A 17,201-nucleotide genomic window follows, 5' to 3' on the forward strand; every position below is an offset into this window, starting at 1 on the left:
ACACACACACCTGTATCTTACTCTCAGTTAAAGGTTCGGTGGGAAACCCTTTCCCTCATTCAAACACACACACACCTGTGTCTTACTCTCTTAAAGGTTCGGTGGGAAACCCTTTTCCAACTGCAGACTGTCCTTTGAGAATCACGCTCTTTACCCACACACACAGTTTCACAATTTACATTGCTCCTGGTGTGGCTGGAGTGCAAGGAATTCCCCCTGTTTCCATATCTACTTAATAAGTTTTCCTTTGACTCAGCAATTCTACCCCTACTAATGTATCTGACAAATGTATTTAAGGAATGTCCAAAGATACATTTACAAGAAAATTTATTATGATGTTGTTGACAATGCTACTGGAAACAAACTAAATTTTGTCCACAGGTGATTGGTTAGGTTCTGTCTGTTACAGTGAAATGCTCTGTACCCATCCAGAGGAAAATGGGAAAGCTCCACAGATGCTCACATAGAAAAGCTTCCAGGATATGTAATTAAGTGGCAAAAAACTAAGTGGCAGAACAGTACAATGTGATCCCATATGTGTGTATTTTAAGTATGCACACATACACTTATATATGGGATTGATATTAAATACATGATATGTATGTGTATAAGGTGAGGTCTGTGTTACAATTAAATAGGATAAGGTATATAAAATGCTTAGTATCATGCCTGCCTAGTGCATAAATTAATTAATAAACCTTGCTGTTATTGTTACCTTGAAAGAGTGAGTTGAGGAAGGAAAAATTGGGAGAGGGGGATTTTACTAATTTTACATGTTTTGTGTTGTCTGAACTTTTTACATGTATTACTTTTACATTAAAACTGGAGAGAAAACTATTTGCTCTTGGGGCAAGATCTGGGAAACTGTATTCACACTGAAGTATTACAGACACAACAATACTTGACACTTTTCTTCAGATATGGAAGAATTCCCAGTGTGGGCAAAAGAGTAACTCCAGTACTCTCTTGGACAGAGGGCTTTTCCCAGGGTCTGTCAGAGCAGTTTTGGAGACGTGGTTATTAGTTCTCACCTTGACATACACATCCATGCTTTTGATTGTGTTTCTTCTTTTGTGTTCTTGGGTGTGTGTGTGTGTATGGGAAGGGGTATATATGTATGCATATCGTTTTAAGCGTTTAGGTGATTATCTTCTTTCAAGAAAGCTTGGAAAATTTAAGGAAGAAATGGAAAGAATAACTGGAAGTGATTGTTGCTTAGCTACACAAACAAAGCTTTCTTTTTCCCCCTTCCTCTCACACTTATCTTAGCAAGTAAGAATCACCCGGCTAATTGTTGAAAAGAGGTATTCCCGTGACCATACCCCATGAGGTTCTAAATAATTTATCGCATTAGAGTGACTATTACAAGGACTCTAAAGAAAAAATATTGACTATACTATATAAGTTGTTTTGGTTCTGTGAGCTGTAGTTATTCAGAATTATTGTATGTCTTTATAATGCTGGTGTGTTAAAGTTTATTGAAGCTCATTAAAAATGTGGAAAGGGTGCCCGTTTGAAAACTAAATGTCATGGTCTTTTTTCCTTCAGAATGATGGACTTACGTATAAATATTACTTAAATCATGTCTTAATTATGTGGAAATTTGGTTAAATTGGTTGATTCTTTCTGCAGTGTCGAATTAATAGGAAATGCATGGGCCTAATTGACAATTTGAAAATACCTTCATTGTGTTAAACTTGATGATGCATTTCTATTTTATTAGGAGAGATGAACTCTTTTCTTAAATTGCAGTGCTTTAAAGATTTGAAGCCCTTGTGCTACATAAGCAGCGTCATGTCATATAAACTCATTACGATTGGAGAAGATGTTTGATGTAGTGGTTAAGGACACAGAATATGGAACCAGACTCCTAGGGTTCAAATCCCCACCCTGCCACTTCCTAGATGTGTGGTCTTGGACAAGATACTTACCTTCCCTGTGCCTTGGTTTCCGCTTCTGTAGAACAGGGATATAAGCAGTAGGCGGTAGGTAGATCCTGTGGTCATGGGGCTGCTAAAAGGTTTTTGGAAGAATTGGCGAGTTACTCTCTGTAAAACGCCCGTGCGCATAGCTAAGCATTTAATAAGCGTGGCTACTGTTACTTGCCTTTTTGTCCACCTGGTATCTAGGAAGTGCTGTGTGCGTGCATGTTATCAAAGAAATTAGCTGCTTACATTTTACAGTCTAAAACTATTATTGAACACCAATGTTTTAAGTACTTCTTAAAATTTCTTTGTACTAAGGTGTGAAAACCAGCTTTTGTACTAATTGGTTTTGATTATTTGTTTCTTGTTTGTATTACAGTTACAAACTATAATACTGTGGTAGAAACAAATTCAGATTCAGACGATGAAGACAAACTCCACATTGTGGAAGAAGAAAGTATCACGGATGCAGCAGACTGTGAAGGCGGCGCCCCAGAAGATGGCCTGCCGACAGACCAGGCAGTGCTACCTGGGAGCAGCGCAAGGGAAGGGAACGTGAAGAGCTGCTGGGAAGACGATGGTGAGTTCAGTTTTTCTGGTAATGTTCTATTCTCTGGATTTTTTTTTTGTAACATCTTTATTGGAGTATAATTGCTTTACAGTGGCGTGTTAGTTTCTGCTTTATAACAAAGCGAATCAGTTATACATATACATATGTTCCATATCTATTCCGTCTTCTTTTAAAAAATATATTAACTGAAACGATAAATTGGATGAAAAGTTTGAAATGAACTGTAATTTATTTGCTGTTAATCAGTAGAACGTCTCCTTCTACTTACCAAAAAGTACATTCTAAAGTCAGTGTGGGATTAGTAGGAAATGCATGGGCCTAATTGACAATTTGAAAATACCTTCATTGTGTTAAACTTGATGATGCATTGCTATTTTATTAGGAGAGATGAAAGTTATTTTGACCATAACTTGCATGTAATATATTGATCCATATAATATATTGAATTTTGGTAGTTTTTTAAAAACCAGAATCAAGCTTTCCCTATACTGTTGATGTAATTGAACCTATCTTTAATTTCATACTGTGACCTCAAATGAAGAATCTACTTAGAAACCAACAAAGTATATTTTGGTATAGTAACATTATAAGATAATTCAGTGTGCAAAAATCCCAAATGCAGGTAAATCATGGGAATATTGTTAGTGTTTGTAAGCATCTCCCTCCCTCCCTCTCCCTCTCCCTCTCCCTCTCCCCCTCCCCCTCCCCCTCCCCCTTTTCTCCCACTCTTGCTTAAATTTTCCCAATAAACTATTTAGCCTATCTTGTGAGAATTTAAGCAACAGTGGGATAAAAAGAGAAGGATGTGGACGTGGCAGCTGTTGTGAATTAGAGGGATCGGGGTGGGGGGGGGCGGTCAGGCTCGGGGCATCAGCCGAGGCAGAGAGGAGCAGGTGAAGGGACCAAGTTCAAGGTCAGGCAGAGAGAAGCTGCCCAGCAAGACTCAAATTCAGGGAAGTCATCTCAACAGGATGTCAAAACTCAGGCTAGACAGTCAGGGGAAATGGGTCAGGTATGCAGGCCCAAGAATCTGGGTAACCAAATGTGGAAGCTGAGATAAGAGTCCAAAGAGTAGGCACAGGGTGACAGGAGTTAACAAATTTTATAGCTAACAAAGGACCTCTGGAATCACGTAATCGGCCCCTCGTTTTATGGTGTTACTCATCTGTCCATTCAGCAGCTCTGCAGGAATGGGGTTGCAAACTGGAGTAAGACTGTCCCTGTGTGAAAAGTGCTTACAGTTTAATGTGGGAGAGGGAAGTAAGTCACAAAGTCATTATAGTTCGATGTAGGTGTAAATTTAAGAGTTATGTGGAAACACGAGGAAGGAACACCTACACCTGAGAGACGAGAAGTCCTAGAAGGATTTCCGAGTGAAACAGTGCTGGGCTTGAGTCACAAAGGACCAGTAGAGGTTCAGCAGGCAGAGGAGAGGCACAGGAGGTGCTTTTGCAGCAGAAGGTGCATCATACGTGGAACCACAAAGATTTGAACAAATGGGGTTGGCAGAAAATGAGCTCAGAGAAGTAAACAAGGGAAACACTATGAAGGGCATCATGTGCTAAGTCAAGGAATTTGAACTTTATCCTGGAAGCTATGAGAATAACAGCACTGATATGTACTTTAGAAATAAGTCTGGTAGCAGTATGGAAAAAGAATCCTGGGAACAGGGGTGTCTAGAGGCAGGAGGTAGTGTCCTCAGTAAAGAGGCTTAATAGTTCAGGCAGTGATGAGGGTTTTGGAACTAAAGAAGTGGGCCTTGGGATGGGAATAAAAGGGAGAGATTTGACAGAAACGTAGGGGGTAAAATATATTAAATTTGGTTGATTCCATGTAATTCTGTGTAATTGAGAAAGAAAGGCTGACATAACTCCCAGGTTTCTGGAAAGTAGAACCCAGAGAAGTTAACTTGCTTATTCATTATCACGGTTGGTTAACAGCAGGGCTGATAACCTGTTAAATTGTAATACTGAGCTCAGAACTTTGGGGAGCAGCTGTTTCTTAAGTATTTACTGTTGGTAGCCAGAACTGATCCATTGGTGTCATTGATATGAAGTCTTAATACAGAAGCAAGAAGGAAATGATTTGTCTGGAAAAGGGGGAGATCGAGAGAACGAGATAGAGGTAAAAAGAAAGATGAAAAAATCAATGAAGAGGTTCTGTTTCTGAAAATACATTCGGATAGATTATTTGGACCAGTGTTCTCACTGAAAATAACTAATGATACTAAATTTTTAAATAAAGAAAGAAATCTTCTTGAAAGATTTAAAGAGCTAACTAGACAGTAAGACATTAACAGATTATATATCTAAGTGGATACAGGAAGCCATAGAGGTCAGCAGAGCACAGCATAGAAGACTCTTTGGCCTCGAGGACATTTGCCTCACAAGGGTAACCTAAGATGTGGTTTTCAGGCCTCTGAGAAGAAACAAAGCCTTGGACCACCAAAGAGTTAGTAGCAGATCCTCCCCTAGTATGGACTACATCCTGACTATGATGAACTAAAAGCAAACCCTCTACCACCCCTACCATCCTCAGGAGTTAGCAAACAAAATTGCCTTGACTAGGGATTGGGGGAATGGAGGATTGTCTCTGAGAAACAGTAACCACAAGCTGTCATGCATTGATTTATAGCTCAGATTCACATCACTGGGCAGCCTGATAAAGTTCAAGCCATAATTGAGTCCAAAGTGGACCTGCTGCCCTACCCATAGACACCAAGCAGAAGCAAAGCCAAATCTTTTGGAGGAGCGTACCTTCATCGTAGCACTGTAGGAGTTTCCCAGATAATTCAGCAAGAAGACAGCAATGTGAGTGAGAACTACCAGAAACAAAAGGAAGCAGAAACTGACCCATAAGGACTTTATCTGATACAGATTATAAAATGACTGTCATGTTTAAAGAAAACACATGCAAACTTGAAATTACCTGCTGTGGTAGAATAAAATACAGTAGGATCAACAGATTTTAAGAACCAAATATAACTTCTAAAAATTAAAAAAATAGAATAATAGAAATTCAAAGGATAGGTTTAACATTAAAGTAAACAGAGCTGAAGAAAGAATTAATGAATTGGAATATAGGGGGAAATTTATACTAAATGCAACTCAGAGAGACAGATAGAAAAATCCTGATAAGAGACATGAAGGATAGAAGAGAAGTTTCTTCTACTCTTAATTCTAGGAGAAGAGAGAACAGGGAAGCAGCAGTATTTGAAGAGATAATGGCTTAGATTTTCTTCAGTCTTGATGAAGGACACCGGACCACAGATTCAAGAAGTTCAGTGGATCTCAAGAAGGATAAATAAATCTATCCCCAGTCACATTATGGTGAAATTACAGATTATCCAAGACAAAAATAAAGCTCTTAAAAGTAAACCCCCCAAATTCAGATTATGTTTGAGAGGGTGGCAGTTGGACCGACAGCTGAATTCTCTGTAAAAACAGTGGAAGCCAGACATAGTGTAAAGATGCCTGCCAATACAGAATTCTGTACTTCACAAGATACCTTTTAAGAAGGGAGGTGATGATTTCAGACAACTTTCAGGCAATGAAAACAGAAAATGTGTTCTCAGTAGACCCTTATTAAAGCAAGTCTTAAAGAATATATTTTAGGCGTGAAGAGAGAAATCCTTGTTAGAGGTCTGAGGTGTAAGAAGAACAGAGAAAATGACAAGTACATGGTAAAGATAGATAAACAAATAGTATTTCCCGGGCTTCCCTGGTGGTGCAGTGGTTGAGAGTCCGCCTGCCGATGCAGGGGACACAGGTTTGTGCCCCGGTCCGGGAAGATGCCACATGCCGCGGAGCGGCTGGGCCCGTGAGCCATGGCTGCTGAGCCTGTGCGTCCGGAGCCTGTTCTCCGTGACGGGAGAGGCCACAACAGTGAGAGGCCCACGTACGGCAAAAAAAACAGTATTTCCCATGAAAATACTCACAAAAAAAACCGGGTGTAGCTAAATTTATTTCAGATGATGTTGACTTGAAGGTTAAAAGCATTATTATGGATAACAGGATCATTTTATAATGGCGAAAGATTAAATTCACTGATCAGATATTATTTTAAATGTGTTTGTACCTAATAACAAGGCCTCAAAAATATATGAAGAAAAAATAGACAATCTACAAAGAGAAAAAGACAAATATACAGTCATTGCTGAGGATTTAACATACCTTGGTTAGTCATTGATGGAATAATCACACAAAACCAATGAGGATACGGAAGATTTGAAAAGATATACGGACAGTGTACTTGGTAATTGCAAAATAAGTATTTTTTCAGGCTATTTGGAATATTTGTAAAAATTGAACATATACGGGGTCATAAAGCAAATCTCAACAAATTTCAAAGGATAAGATCATACAGAGCATGTTCCTTGAACACAATACAATTAAGCTATGAAATAAGATACATAGAATATTATGTTTGGGAGTTTTAAGGAACACACTTTTGAATGTATGTTCATGGATCAATAAAGAGATCATAATGAAAATGAGGAAATATTTTGAACTGAATGGTAAAAATATTCTATATCAGAATTTGTAGGGTGTGGTTAAAGCAGTTTCTAGAGGAAAATTTAGAGCTTTAAGTACATATTTTAGGAAAGTTGCTGGCTAAAAGTTAATGAACTAATAAGCATCTATCTTAAGAACTTAGAAAAAGAACAGCAAACTGAGTTGTTTGAAAGTAAAAGAAAAGAAAACAAAATAAGTACAGTTAACTCTTGAACAATGTGAGGGTCAGGGTGCCGACCCTCCTTGCAGCCTAGTCAGCCCTCCGTGCTTGCAGTTCTCCCCCAACCACGTGTGTGGTCCCCGCCATGTGCACTGTCCCCCCATGCCTGCAGTCCCTCAGTGCATGCAGGTCCCCCCGTTCGTGCAGTTTCTCATCCGTGGATTCAGTCCACTGCAACTGGCTTAGTATTGTAGTACTTACTGTTGAAAAATGTCAGCGTGTGAGTGGACCTGTGCAGTTCAAACCTATGTTGTTCAAGGATCAGCTGTAATATAAAATTGAAAATAAACCTACAGGGGACTTCCCTGGCAGTTCAGTGGTTAAGAGTTTGCCTTCCAATGCCGGGGGTGCAGGTTTGATCCCTGGTTCGGGGAGCTAAGGATCCCACATGCCTTGCAGCCAGAAAACCAAAGCATAAAACAGAAGCAATATTGTAACAAATTCAATAAAGACTTTAAAAATGGTCCACATCAAAAATAAATTGTTTTTGAAAAAAAATAAACCTACAGTACAAAAAATCAACATAAGCAAAACTTTATTCTTCGAAAACATTACTATTTACAAATCTTTGATGAGATTGATCAAGGAAAAAATAAAATATAAATAGCTAAAGTCAAGAATGAAAGAGTGGACATAACTACAGATACTACAGACATTAACAAGTTTACAGGGGAAATGTGGGACAGGATATTAGAAATTCTTAGCCAAAACTGGCTCAGGAAGAATTGGAAAACAGGAATAGTTCTATAACCTCACCACAAAGGAGTGGTGAAGATATGGAGCCGCTGAGACTCGTAGGATTGCAAATGCTGTGCCACCCGGGGAAGCAGCTTGGCAGTTTATTATGAAGTTAAGTATACACTTAGCATATGACCCAGCAATCCCACTCCTGGGTATTTTCCCTAGGAAAATGAAAACTTAGGTTCACACGAAAACTTGTACACTGATGTTAGAAGCTCTATTCATAAGTTCCAAAAATTGGAAGCAACCCATTGTCCTTCAACAGGTGAAAGTGTAAGGAAACTGTAGTACATCCATGAAATGGAATACTGCTCAGTGATGAGAAGGGACAGGCTACTGATCCAAGCAACAACTTGGATGAATCTCAAAGGCCTTATGCTAAATGAAAGAAGCCAATCTCAAAAGGTTATATACTGTTTGAGTCCACGTACCTTACATTTTCAAAAAGACAGACTGTATGCTGGGTAACAAATCAGTAGTTGCCAAGGGCTAAAGGGAAAGTGTGACCATAAAGGGATAGATAGCACCAGGGGGTGTCGGGGATAATGGGACTGTTCCGTGTCCTGTTTGTGGTGGTGGTCACGTGAATCTACATGTGTTAAAATTCATAGAACTGTACACCAAAAGAAAAAACAGTAAATTTTTCTACATGATAATTTGATATGCGTACGTATGTGTGTGTATATATATATAGAAACGTTTTCCTCCTCTACAAAGAAAACTGGCCCAAATGACATCACTGGTAAATTCTTCTAAATATTCAAGGAGATAATAATTAGAATTTTAGACAGTGCTTCCAAAGACTAGTGTAAGAGAGAAGATTCCCCAACTCTTTAAATGAGGCTAATCTTGATACCAAACCAGATAAGTATAAGAAAGGAAAGTTACAGACTTGCTCAGAACACAGACACAGAAATCCCAAACAAGATATTAGCGATACAGTATACATGCATGTAGGTGTATGAAATGCAAGGTCAGGATAACATTTAAAACAATTTAGGGACTTCCCTGGCGGTCCGGTGGTTAAGACTTCACCTCCCAATGAAGGGGGTGCAGGTTCCATCCCTGGTCAGGGAGCTAAGATCCCACGTGCCTTGTGGCCAAAAAACCAAAAAATATAAAACAGAAGCAATATTGTAACAAACTCAATAAAGACTTTAAAAATGGTCCACATCAAAAAAATATCTTTATAAAAATTTTAAAATACCACTTTAACCCAGACTTAAGGAGAACACTCAAAATTCACTTCAACAGACACAGAAAAAAAAGTGTTTATTAAGACTCAGTGCCTGTGAATGGATATAATAAAAACTAATGAATTAGGTACTTCCTTGATCGAAGGAAGGCAGTACGTCTGTGTAAAATCTGGCACAGGCGTCATGCTTAATGACAAAATGGTGAGAACACTTCCTTGGTGATTAGGACATTTACCACTCTCCGCAGCCTTCTTCTGGAGGTGCTGCCAGCGCAGTAAGACAGCAGAGACACAGAAAGATAGCGGTTAAAAAGGAAAGAACAGCTCTCATTATCTACAGATAATACAACTGTACATATAAACACGAATCTGCAGATAGATTATTACTACTAGTAAGAGAATTTGACAGATTTGCTGACTACAAATGATATACTGAATTTAAAGTCATCCTCATACATCAGCAAGAGTTAAAAAATGAAAATGGATGCGGAAGACCACATGAACAAATTACAAACCCTGATCAGAGGCATTAGCAAGTGCCTCAGTACATGGAGCAGTATATCATGTTCATGGATCAGAAGACTCCATCTTTTTTTACCTACACTCCAGACTTTATTTGGATCTCACAGGTTTTCCCACTCGTGTCCTCCTGTTCCAGGGTCCAGTCCAGGGCACACATTGCATTTGGTTTGGTCTCCTTAGTCTCCTCCGGTCTGTGACGGTTTCTCATCTTTCCTTGTTTCTCGTGACCTGACAGTTTGAGGAGTACTGGTCAGGTACTTGCAGAACATCCTTCAATTTGGGTTTGTCTGATATTTTTCCATAATTAGACTGAGGGTGTGGGATTTTTCAGAGAATAACGTGGTAAAGTCTTTTTTTATTGGAGTATAGTTGATTTACAATGTTGTGTTACTTTCGGGTGTACAGCGAAGTGACTCAGTTATACGTCTACATATGTCCACTCTTTTTTTTTTTTAGATTCTTTTCCCATATAGGCCATTATGGAGTATTGAGTAGAGTCCCCCAGTCCCCTGTGCTACACAGCAGGTCCTTATTAGTTATCTATTTTACATTTAATAGTGTGTCTGTGTCCCGGAATCACTGTGATTTTTAACCTGGCGTCTGAGGAGCCTGGCCAGCAGGCTCGTGGGCAGAGGGAGGGAGGGAGGGAGGGATCCGCAGACGTGAAGCCAGAGAGGCAGTGAGATGCCAGAGCACGGAGAGGTCTTAGAAGCTACTGGACACACTCGTACTCTTGTTAAAATGAGGAGACATTAGAAGAATTTGAATGGAGACGTGGTGTGGTTTGATTTTCATTTCACAGGGAGCACTCTGGCTGCTGTATTGAGAGAATTTGAATGGAGACGTGGTGTGGTTTGATTTTCATTTCACAAGGAGCACTCTGGCTGCTGTATTGAGAATAAACCCTAGAGGTCAAGGGTAGGGACACAAAGACCAGCACAGAGTTATTAGGATACTCCAGGGCAGTGACTTGAATCAGGACAGTAGAAGTAAAGGTGGTGAGGGGTACCAAATTCTGGTTATACTTCGAAAGTAGAGTCACTAGGGTTTATTGATGGATTATATCAGGATTGTGAGAAGAAGAGGGGTTTAAGATGATCCCATGGTTTCTTCCATTTTACAGTTAGGTTTGGAGGGAGTTGATTATGACACATTTATTACTCGTAATCTTGTTGGAACCAGTCCCACTTGTATCTGTTTTTGAGTCTGATTCTGTCTTTTGTCCTGTCCATTTCCCTCTGTCATCCAGAAGTGTGATGAGTAGGGCCAACGACAGACCTAGTGGCACTAGCCTTTTTCTGTTGTCATCACTCTCTAAACCACCACTTTTAAATAAATTTATTCAACCATTTTTTAATCCATCCATGTCTTCAAAAATAAATATCATATGAGATCATGCCTCCTAGTAATACTTTAAAAAATGGATATGAGGCCAGTTTATATGACTTTTTTCTTTGAACCCATCCTGAATGCTAGTGGTCAATGTTTTCTTTTTCTTCTTAAGTGCAGACAACATAGTACCTTTATAATCTATTCTAGAAAACATTCTCAGGGTGGAAGTTAAATGTCTCTGATCTGTAGTTTACAAAAGGAAGTCAAAGGTAGACTATGCAAATTGAATGACTTTGTCCATATCTCCTAATCTCCACGGTTACTCACAGATCATAACCAGTGATCAGGTCAGTGATTTATCTTCAAAGTCTTCTATATTTTCTGAAGATAATTTTGTATGAGCCAGGAGACCAAGTGCTCCTGTACAGTGACGTATCTGTCATGAGTTTGATTCTCTTTTGCTTCTTGAACTTCATACTTTCTGGAAGAGAAGATCAAAACTAATTCTTTTAGTTCCTGGCTGCCTGTGGGATTTGAATCCAGACTCTGCAACATGACAGACCAGGGCCGGTACGGCCCAGCTCCACCACGTCTTCCCAGGCTTGGAGTGGTACCACGCCCTGTGTCCAACCCGTTCCTCTAAGCTTCCGTATCCTGTCCCCTCTCCTGGACGTCCTTCTGTCCTGTCTGTCTCCTCCTCTGTGACCCATTGTCTGACCCCCGCAGACACAGTAAGTGTCAGCAAAGCTGCGTCTGTCTGTCACTCTCCCACATCGTGCTGTGACTGACTGATCACTCTGTTCCACCAAACACTCCTGAGGCCACACACTGTATCATATTGATCTCTGTCTGTGACCACTAACGCCTAATACGTATTAGATGCTTAAGAAATCTCCTGCAAGTGAGTGAATGAGTTAAGACGTAAGACGTTTTCCTTCTTTTATTTTTAATCTTCATCAATTATACCATCAGTTTCAAGAAAATGTTTTTCCCTTCCTTGCTTTCCTTAACATTTTGAGAGCTTTAGTTCTTCTTCATTTTTTATCTTCCTGACACTATTTGGACCTTACGTTGTCTAAACTCCTATATTCATCCTTGGTTATGTGACATTCTTTCTGCTCTTGGTAAATTTACTTTTGAAATCTGAGCAACCTGGAAGCTCCATCTGGGTGGCACTTTTCTTTCTTTCTTTTCTTAAACTTTTCTTATATAAAATATGAATAGAGATTAAGGAGTTTTCTTGGCTGGCCCATGTATAAGGCATCTAGGAAGTAGTAAAATAAGATAATCACTTAATCCTTTATCAACTGTTTTAAAAAGAACTATAGAGACTTCTTCTGGTAAGATGGAATAGATATACTTTTCCCTGTTTCTTCTGCTAAGTACAGCCAAAACCTGTGGATACTACATGTAAACAAGAAGACTCTGGAAGGTAGGTGGAGGGAAGAAGGCAGGCTTGTTGCCTCAGGACCCGAGGAACAACCCAGCAGTGAGTCCCCTGGGCTTTCTCTCAGCCATGTGTCCCTCGTGGATCAGAACCTCAACACCTGGTAAGCAGGCGGCTTGTGGACACTACCTGCTCTAGTCCAGCCACGGGAAGACGGCAGCCCTACTGCCCACCCTCACCAGCAAAGGCTAGTGGGGAGCCCAGCCTTCCACACTCGCTGAAAGGAACCTCCCCCCATGGTGATGTTAGAGACCAAGTAGGGAGCTGGGACTTGGGTACCCACTCAGCAGCAGTGACCATGGAAACACCGTGGAAACTACGCGGGAGCCTGGCCTTCCATCCCACCGCCCGCAGTGGTGACAGGCATCCCACCCGCTCGTGCTGGGAAGCCTGGTGGAGACTGAAGGCGTCCACCCCCGCCCGCAGGGCCAGCGGAAGCCACGTGGAGCGCGGTGATGAGGCGCCTCACCCTTCTCAGCCCGAGCGGGATCAGGAGAGCCTGGCCGGGGCCTGGACCCCACCCACTCAGCCATAAAGAGCAGCGCCTCTCCCCAGGTGCAGAACAGAGGCTGAGGGAGGAGCCCGCACCTCCCCCGCCACGGCCCAGGATGGGAGCGTGCCCGCCTTCCCACGGGAGATCCGGGGTCTCCGTCTCCTTACAGAATAGCTGAATGTCTAGGTGTCATTCAAAACTCATTTGTCACACTGAGAGCCAGGAAAGTTTCAACTGAAGTAGAAAAGACAATCAACAGACACCGGCACTGAGGTGGCAAAGATGCAAGAATTATGTGACGTGGGCGGTCATGTGATAAAAGTGCTTCAACTCCCAATCGTGAGCATCCTTCAAGCTAAAAGATACAGTCTTCACAAAGAAACAGAAAATACGAGGAAGCACCAGGCGGAAAATTTAGAACTGAAAAATAACTGAAACTCAGAACCTCAGCACGCAGACTCTGTAGCCGCGTGGAAGGATGGGAGGAGAATCGGCGAGGTTGCAGCTGGAACAGGAGAGTCGTCCAGCGTGAACGACAGAAGGAGACAGACTGCAAAAAGAACAGAGCCTAAGCGACTCCTTTGGATCTGATGTGCCTGTCATCAGAATTCCAGGAGAGAAGTAAGAGGACGGGCCTGAAAAAGTATTCAGAGAGTTAATGGCTGAAATTTTCCAAAATGTGGCAAAAGGCACGCACTCACACCCCAAACAGGATAAATCCAAAGAGACCCAGGCCAAGATGCATCACAGGCTAACTCCAGAAAACTAAAGCCAAAGAAAGAATCCTGAAGGTAGAGAGAGGAGACGCCTTTACCTTTAGGGGGAAACAGTTTAAGTGACAGAGACTGCTCGTAGGAAACCATGGAGCCAGCCAGAAACAGGACACCTCAGATGCTGAAGAGAAGAATTGTCAACCTGGAACTCTACATCCTGAAAAGAGATCCTTCAAGGATGCAGAAGAAATCAGGACACTTTCAAATGAAGAAACACTAAGAGGGTTTGTCCCCAGCACACCTGCGCTAAATGAATGGCTAAAAGCAGTTCTCTGAACAGAAAGGAAGTGATAGAAAAGAAATCTTGGGACATCAGGAAGGAAGAAAGCACAATAGCAAGAGTGAACATATGACTACATGCAGTAGAATATCCTCTTCTGGATTTTCCAATTACGTGTGATGACAAAGCAAACAACATGAGTGTGGGTAGGAAAAATTAATGAGACAGAGTAAATATCAATACTTTCTAATTTGTATTGTGTACAAGCTACCTCAAGTTCTGTTTGACCAAATCTTATGGTAAATTTGATACTCAAGTCACAGGGTATTGAGAATTACACATTAATTCCTACCTGAACATAACTATTTTCACTTGAGCCACTATTGTTCAACATGCCTTGTTTAGAGAACATATGTTAAAGAGACACTGAAAACTACTTAAAACTCCTCTGAAGAAAAAACCCTCAATTTGGAGACACATTCCTTTCATAAATAAACTGTATTTCTAAACCAACATAAAGGGCTAATTTTCTAGGCTTTACCATAGCTAATTAAATAATAAAGGTTTATGTGTGTCACACCATGTTCAAAACAATCTTGCCTGACCAAGCAGAACAAACCAATAAACATAAAACCGTTCTTTTGATAAATAGTTTTGACCAAAGTGAAAAATCAGTATCAGCCACTGAAAACCTCAAGCCTGGATAATTCTGGCATTCCACCACTTACAAATATCCTTTCCCACTGCTAGAGTTTAGAATTTCATCTGTGAAAAGGGGCACAGCAGATTGGCAACACTGCCCAGCAATGCAAGGCAACCAAGACTTTTTGCTGGAATATTGGTTCAGAATCCTCAATAAATTAATTTAACTCCATGACTGTCCAGGTTAGTAACTGTTACTGGTTTATTCAGTTGGCTGCCGCTGTGGCCCTTAATCATTCCTTCAAATGGAAGCTCATGTAATGAGGCCTCAGATCCAGAGCACTTCTACCCGTGAACTGTTGTTTTATGGCTCCTCAAGGCGGTCCTTGTGGCTGAATTTGAAAAATTATCTGTCGAACTGGACCGGGCTGACCAAACCAGCCTGATCCTGGAGCAGAAGCAGAACACTTGAGTTACGGCCAGTGGAGCTCGCTCCCAGAGGCAGACAGTCCCCCTGCCTGGTCACCGTTTCTCTCAGGAGACCCAGCTCCACTGCTGGTCTGTGTTCTTTACTTTTTTGGCGCATCCTATTAATAAACTACTACCCAACGTGACAAAACAAACAACAAAAACAAGGAAGGAAAGCTACGGGAGCCACACCATCTACGCCAATTAGTTACTTTAAAGACTTTTAAGAAAAAGGGGAAACAGTAAAGAAGAAAGCAGTCAGTGACATTTAGCTGTGCCAGAAACCAGCACATGAAACTGATACACAGCTGCAGCAGAGTGCAAATCAAGGGTCTAAATATATTGGAAAATATATGCTATCGAGATGTTAGTTATGCAGTAAGCTCCTTTAGAAATCTCTTCGTATCTGGGAGTGCAATCTCAAGTTAGGATCAAGTTCTTAGATTATAGAGAAGATGCAATAGTTTCATCGTAGATACTAAATTAACTAGGACATGTTCACTTCTAAAAATGAAATTTCTAGGTTCTTTAAGCCCTGTTTTAAAATACTATAAACTTGACATTTGTTTTTAGGGAAGATAGTGTAACCTGGCGGTGTTCCAACATGCCATACTTATCTGACAAGAGCTTCTTGTGGTTCAGCCAAAAATTCTCATGCTTGTGTCAGTTAAACGTTCTTAAATATATACACTCTTAACTTTTGAGACACCTGTTTTATAGGCCCCTCATTTTTTTAGCTTTTAAAAAGTATATGAAACTAATCCAATAGTATAAAATATTATTTAATAGATTGGCTATTTCTTAATGCTTTAAAATTGCTGAGTTTAAAAAGTGATCCCAAGTAATAGCGACTTAACCATTTTTCTACTTGAAGTTTTTTAAACTCTGTAGAAATGTACGTGTTTACAAAAATGCCAAGTCAGTGAAAACTTCTCTAAAATAAAAACATCTAAAATTCTGATCTTGTAGTCCATAGCAATAAGGCTTTCTTGAATACAAGTTATAATAAAATAAGTAATCTGTGCAAACAGTGCATCAATCACTATATAACTCATTATCGAGCCAAATTATCCTCATGTCTCAAGATTCAGCCTGACCTACTCTTTGGAAACTTTTCAACCAAGGATGGTGTGTGATGTGGACAAAGCTCCCCCGCGGCTCCGTGCCTTCACTGTACTCTGTGCCTCTTGAGCGCCTCTTTTGCGTCTGTAAAATGAAAAGACTGGGCCAGATGACCACGGAGGTACTTTTTAGTTCTACTTACAAGGGGATCCCACTCCATTTGCGCTAATATGCAACCGTAGTATTGAAGTGCCTCTAAATACCTAAGTGTTAAGAGACAGCCCTGGCGGAGGAGCCTGGGCTGTGCCCACAGTGTGAGCCTCAGCCGTGCCCTCTGCCCTCCTGCAAATCCCAGCCAAACGCAGGAGCTGCCTGGAGAGCAGTGTGTGCAGCTCCTTTGTCATCAGCTCTACTGCGCGTGTCCCAAGTACTGCTTTCCAAGTTACGTAGGTTCTTTCTTGTCTTCCCCACCCCCTTCAGTGTGTGATGTCATTCATTTATAATACAGTTAGGTTCCTTTGTTGATGTTTGTATTTCATTTTTTATTCTGGCTGCTGAGTGATTTATTTTGGGGGGGTGGAGCGGGGAACAGGGACATTGTCGTGGCTGTAAAGGTATACTGTGCAGAAAGATACACTCAGGCAAGTGTCACACTCCCCCCCCCGCCCCTGTTTTCCCTCTAGTTAATAAAAATGCTAGTCACAGAGGTATGCGTTGTTTTGAAACTATTTTGTATGTCAAGTGTACACTGGACTTGAACAAATAAGATTGTTGAGGATGATGCGACCCAGATTTCTCACTGTCAGAAAGAAGTTACAAACAAGGGGAAGAAAGGAGGCTAGAATAAACGCTGTGGTGTCCGATTGGAATCAGAGGTACCAGAGTGAACTCATGGTTCTTTATGTCTATAAAGGTAAATACAAAATTACACATGGGTATATGCAGGTGTTAGGGTACATATATGTATCTCCCAGCTCTGTCTGCTGAGAAGGCATGGAAGCAATGAGAGCCAGTAGCAGTGAGTGTATCTAGTGCGCAGATCTGGGATTCACATACCATCTCCTGTAGAATGACTG

At 40.8% G+C, this 17,201-nt stretch overlaps 1 protein-coding gene across 6 annotated transcripts in view; it reads left to right on the forward strand.

Annotated features, from left to right (window-relative positions):
* The window catches only part of ZEB1 (zinc finger E-box binding homeobox 1), a 190,146-nt gene that overhangs the window by 113,950 nt on the left and 58,995 nt on the right, over window positions 1–17,201 (forward strand). For all 6 annotated transcript variants that reach the window (XM_029238873.1, XM_029238875.1, XM_029238877.1 and 3 more), the window contains one exon: window positions 2,305–2,505. In XM_029238873.1, coding sequence (XP_029094706.1) covers window positions 2,305–2,505 — 201 coding nt within the window. The remainder of the gene's footprint in view (window positions 1–2,304; window positions 2,506–17,201) is intronic.

Source organism: Monodon monoceros, unplaced genomic scaffold, assembly GCF_005190385.1.
Source record: "Monodon monoceros isolate NGI ecotype Baffin Bay Population unplaced genomic scaffold, NGI_Narwhal_1 Super_Scaffold_21, whole genome shotgun sequence".
NCBI classification, from domain to species: domain Eukaryota; kingdom Metazoa; phylum Chordata; class Mammalia; order Artiodactyla; family Monodontidae; genus Monodon; species Monodon monoceros.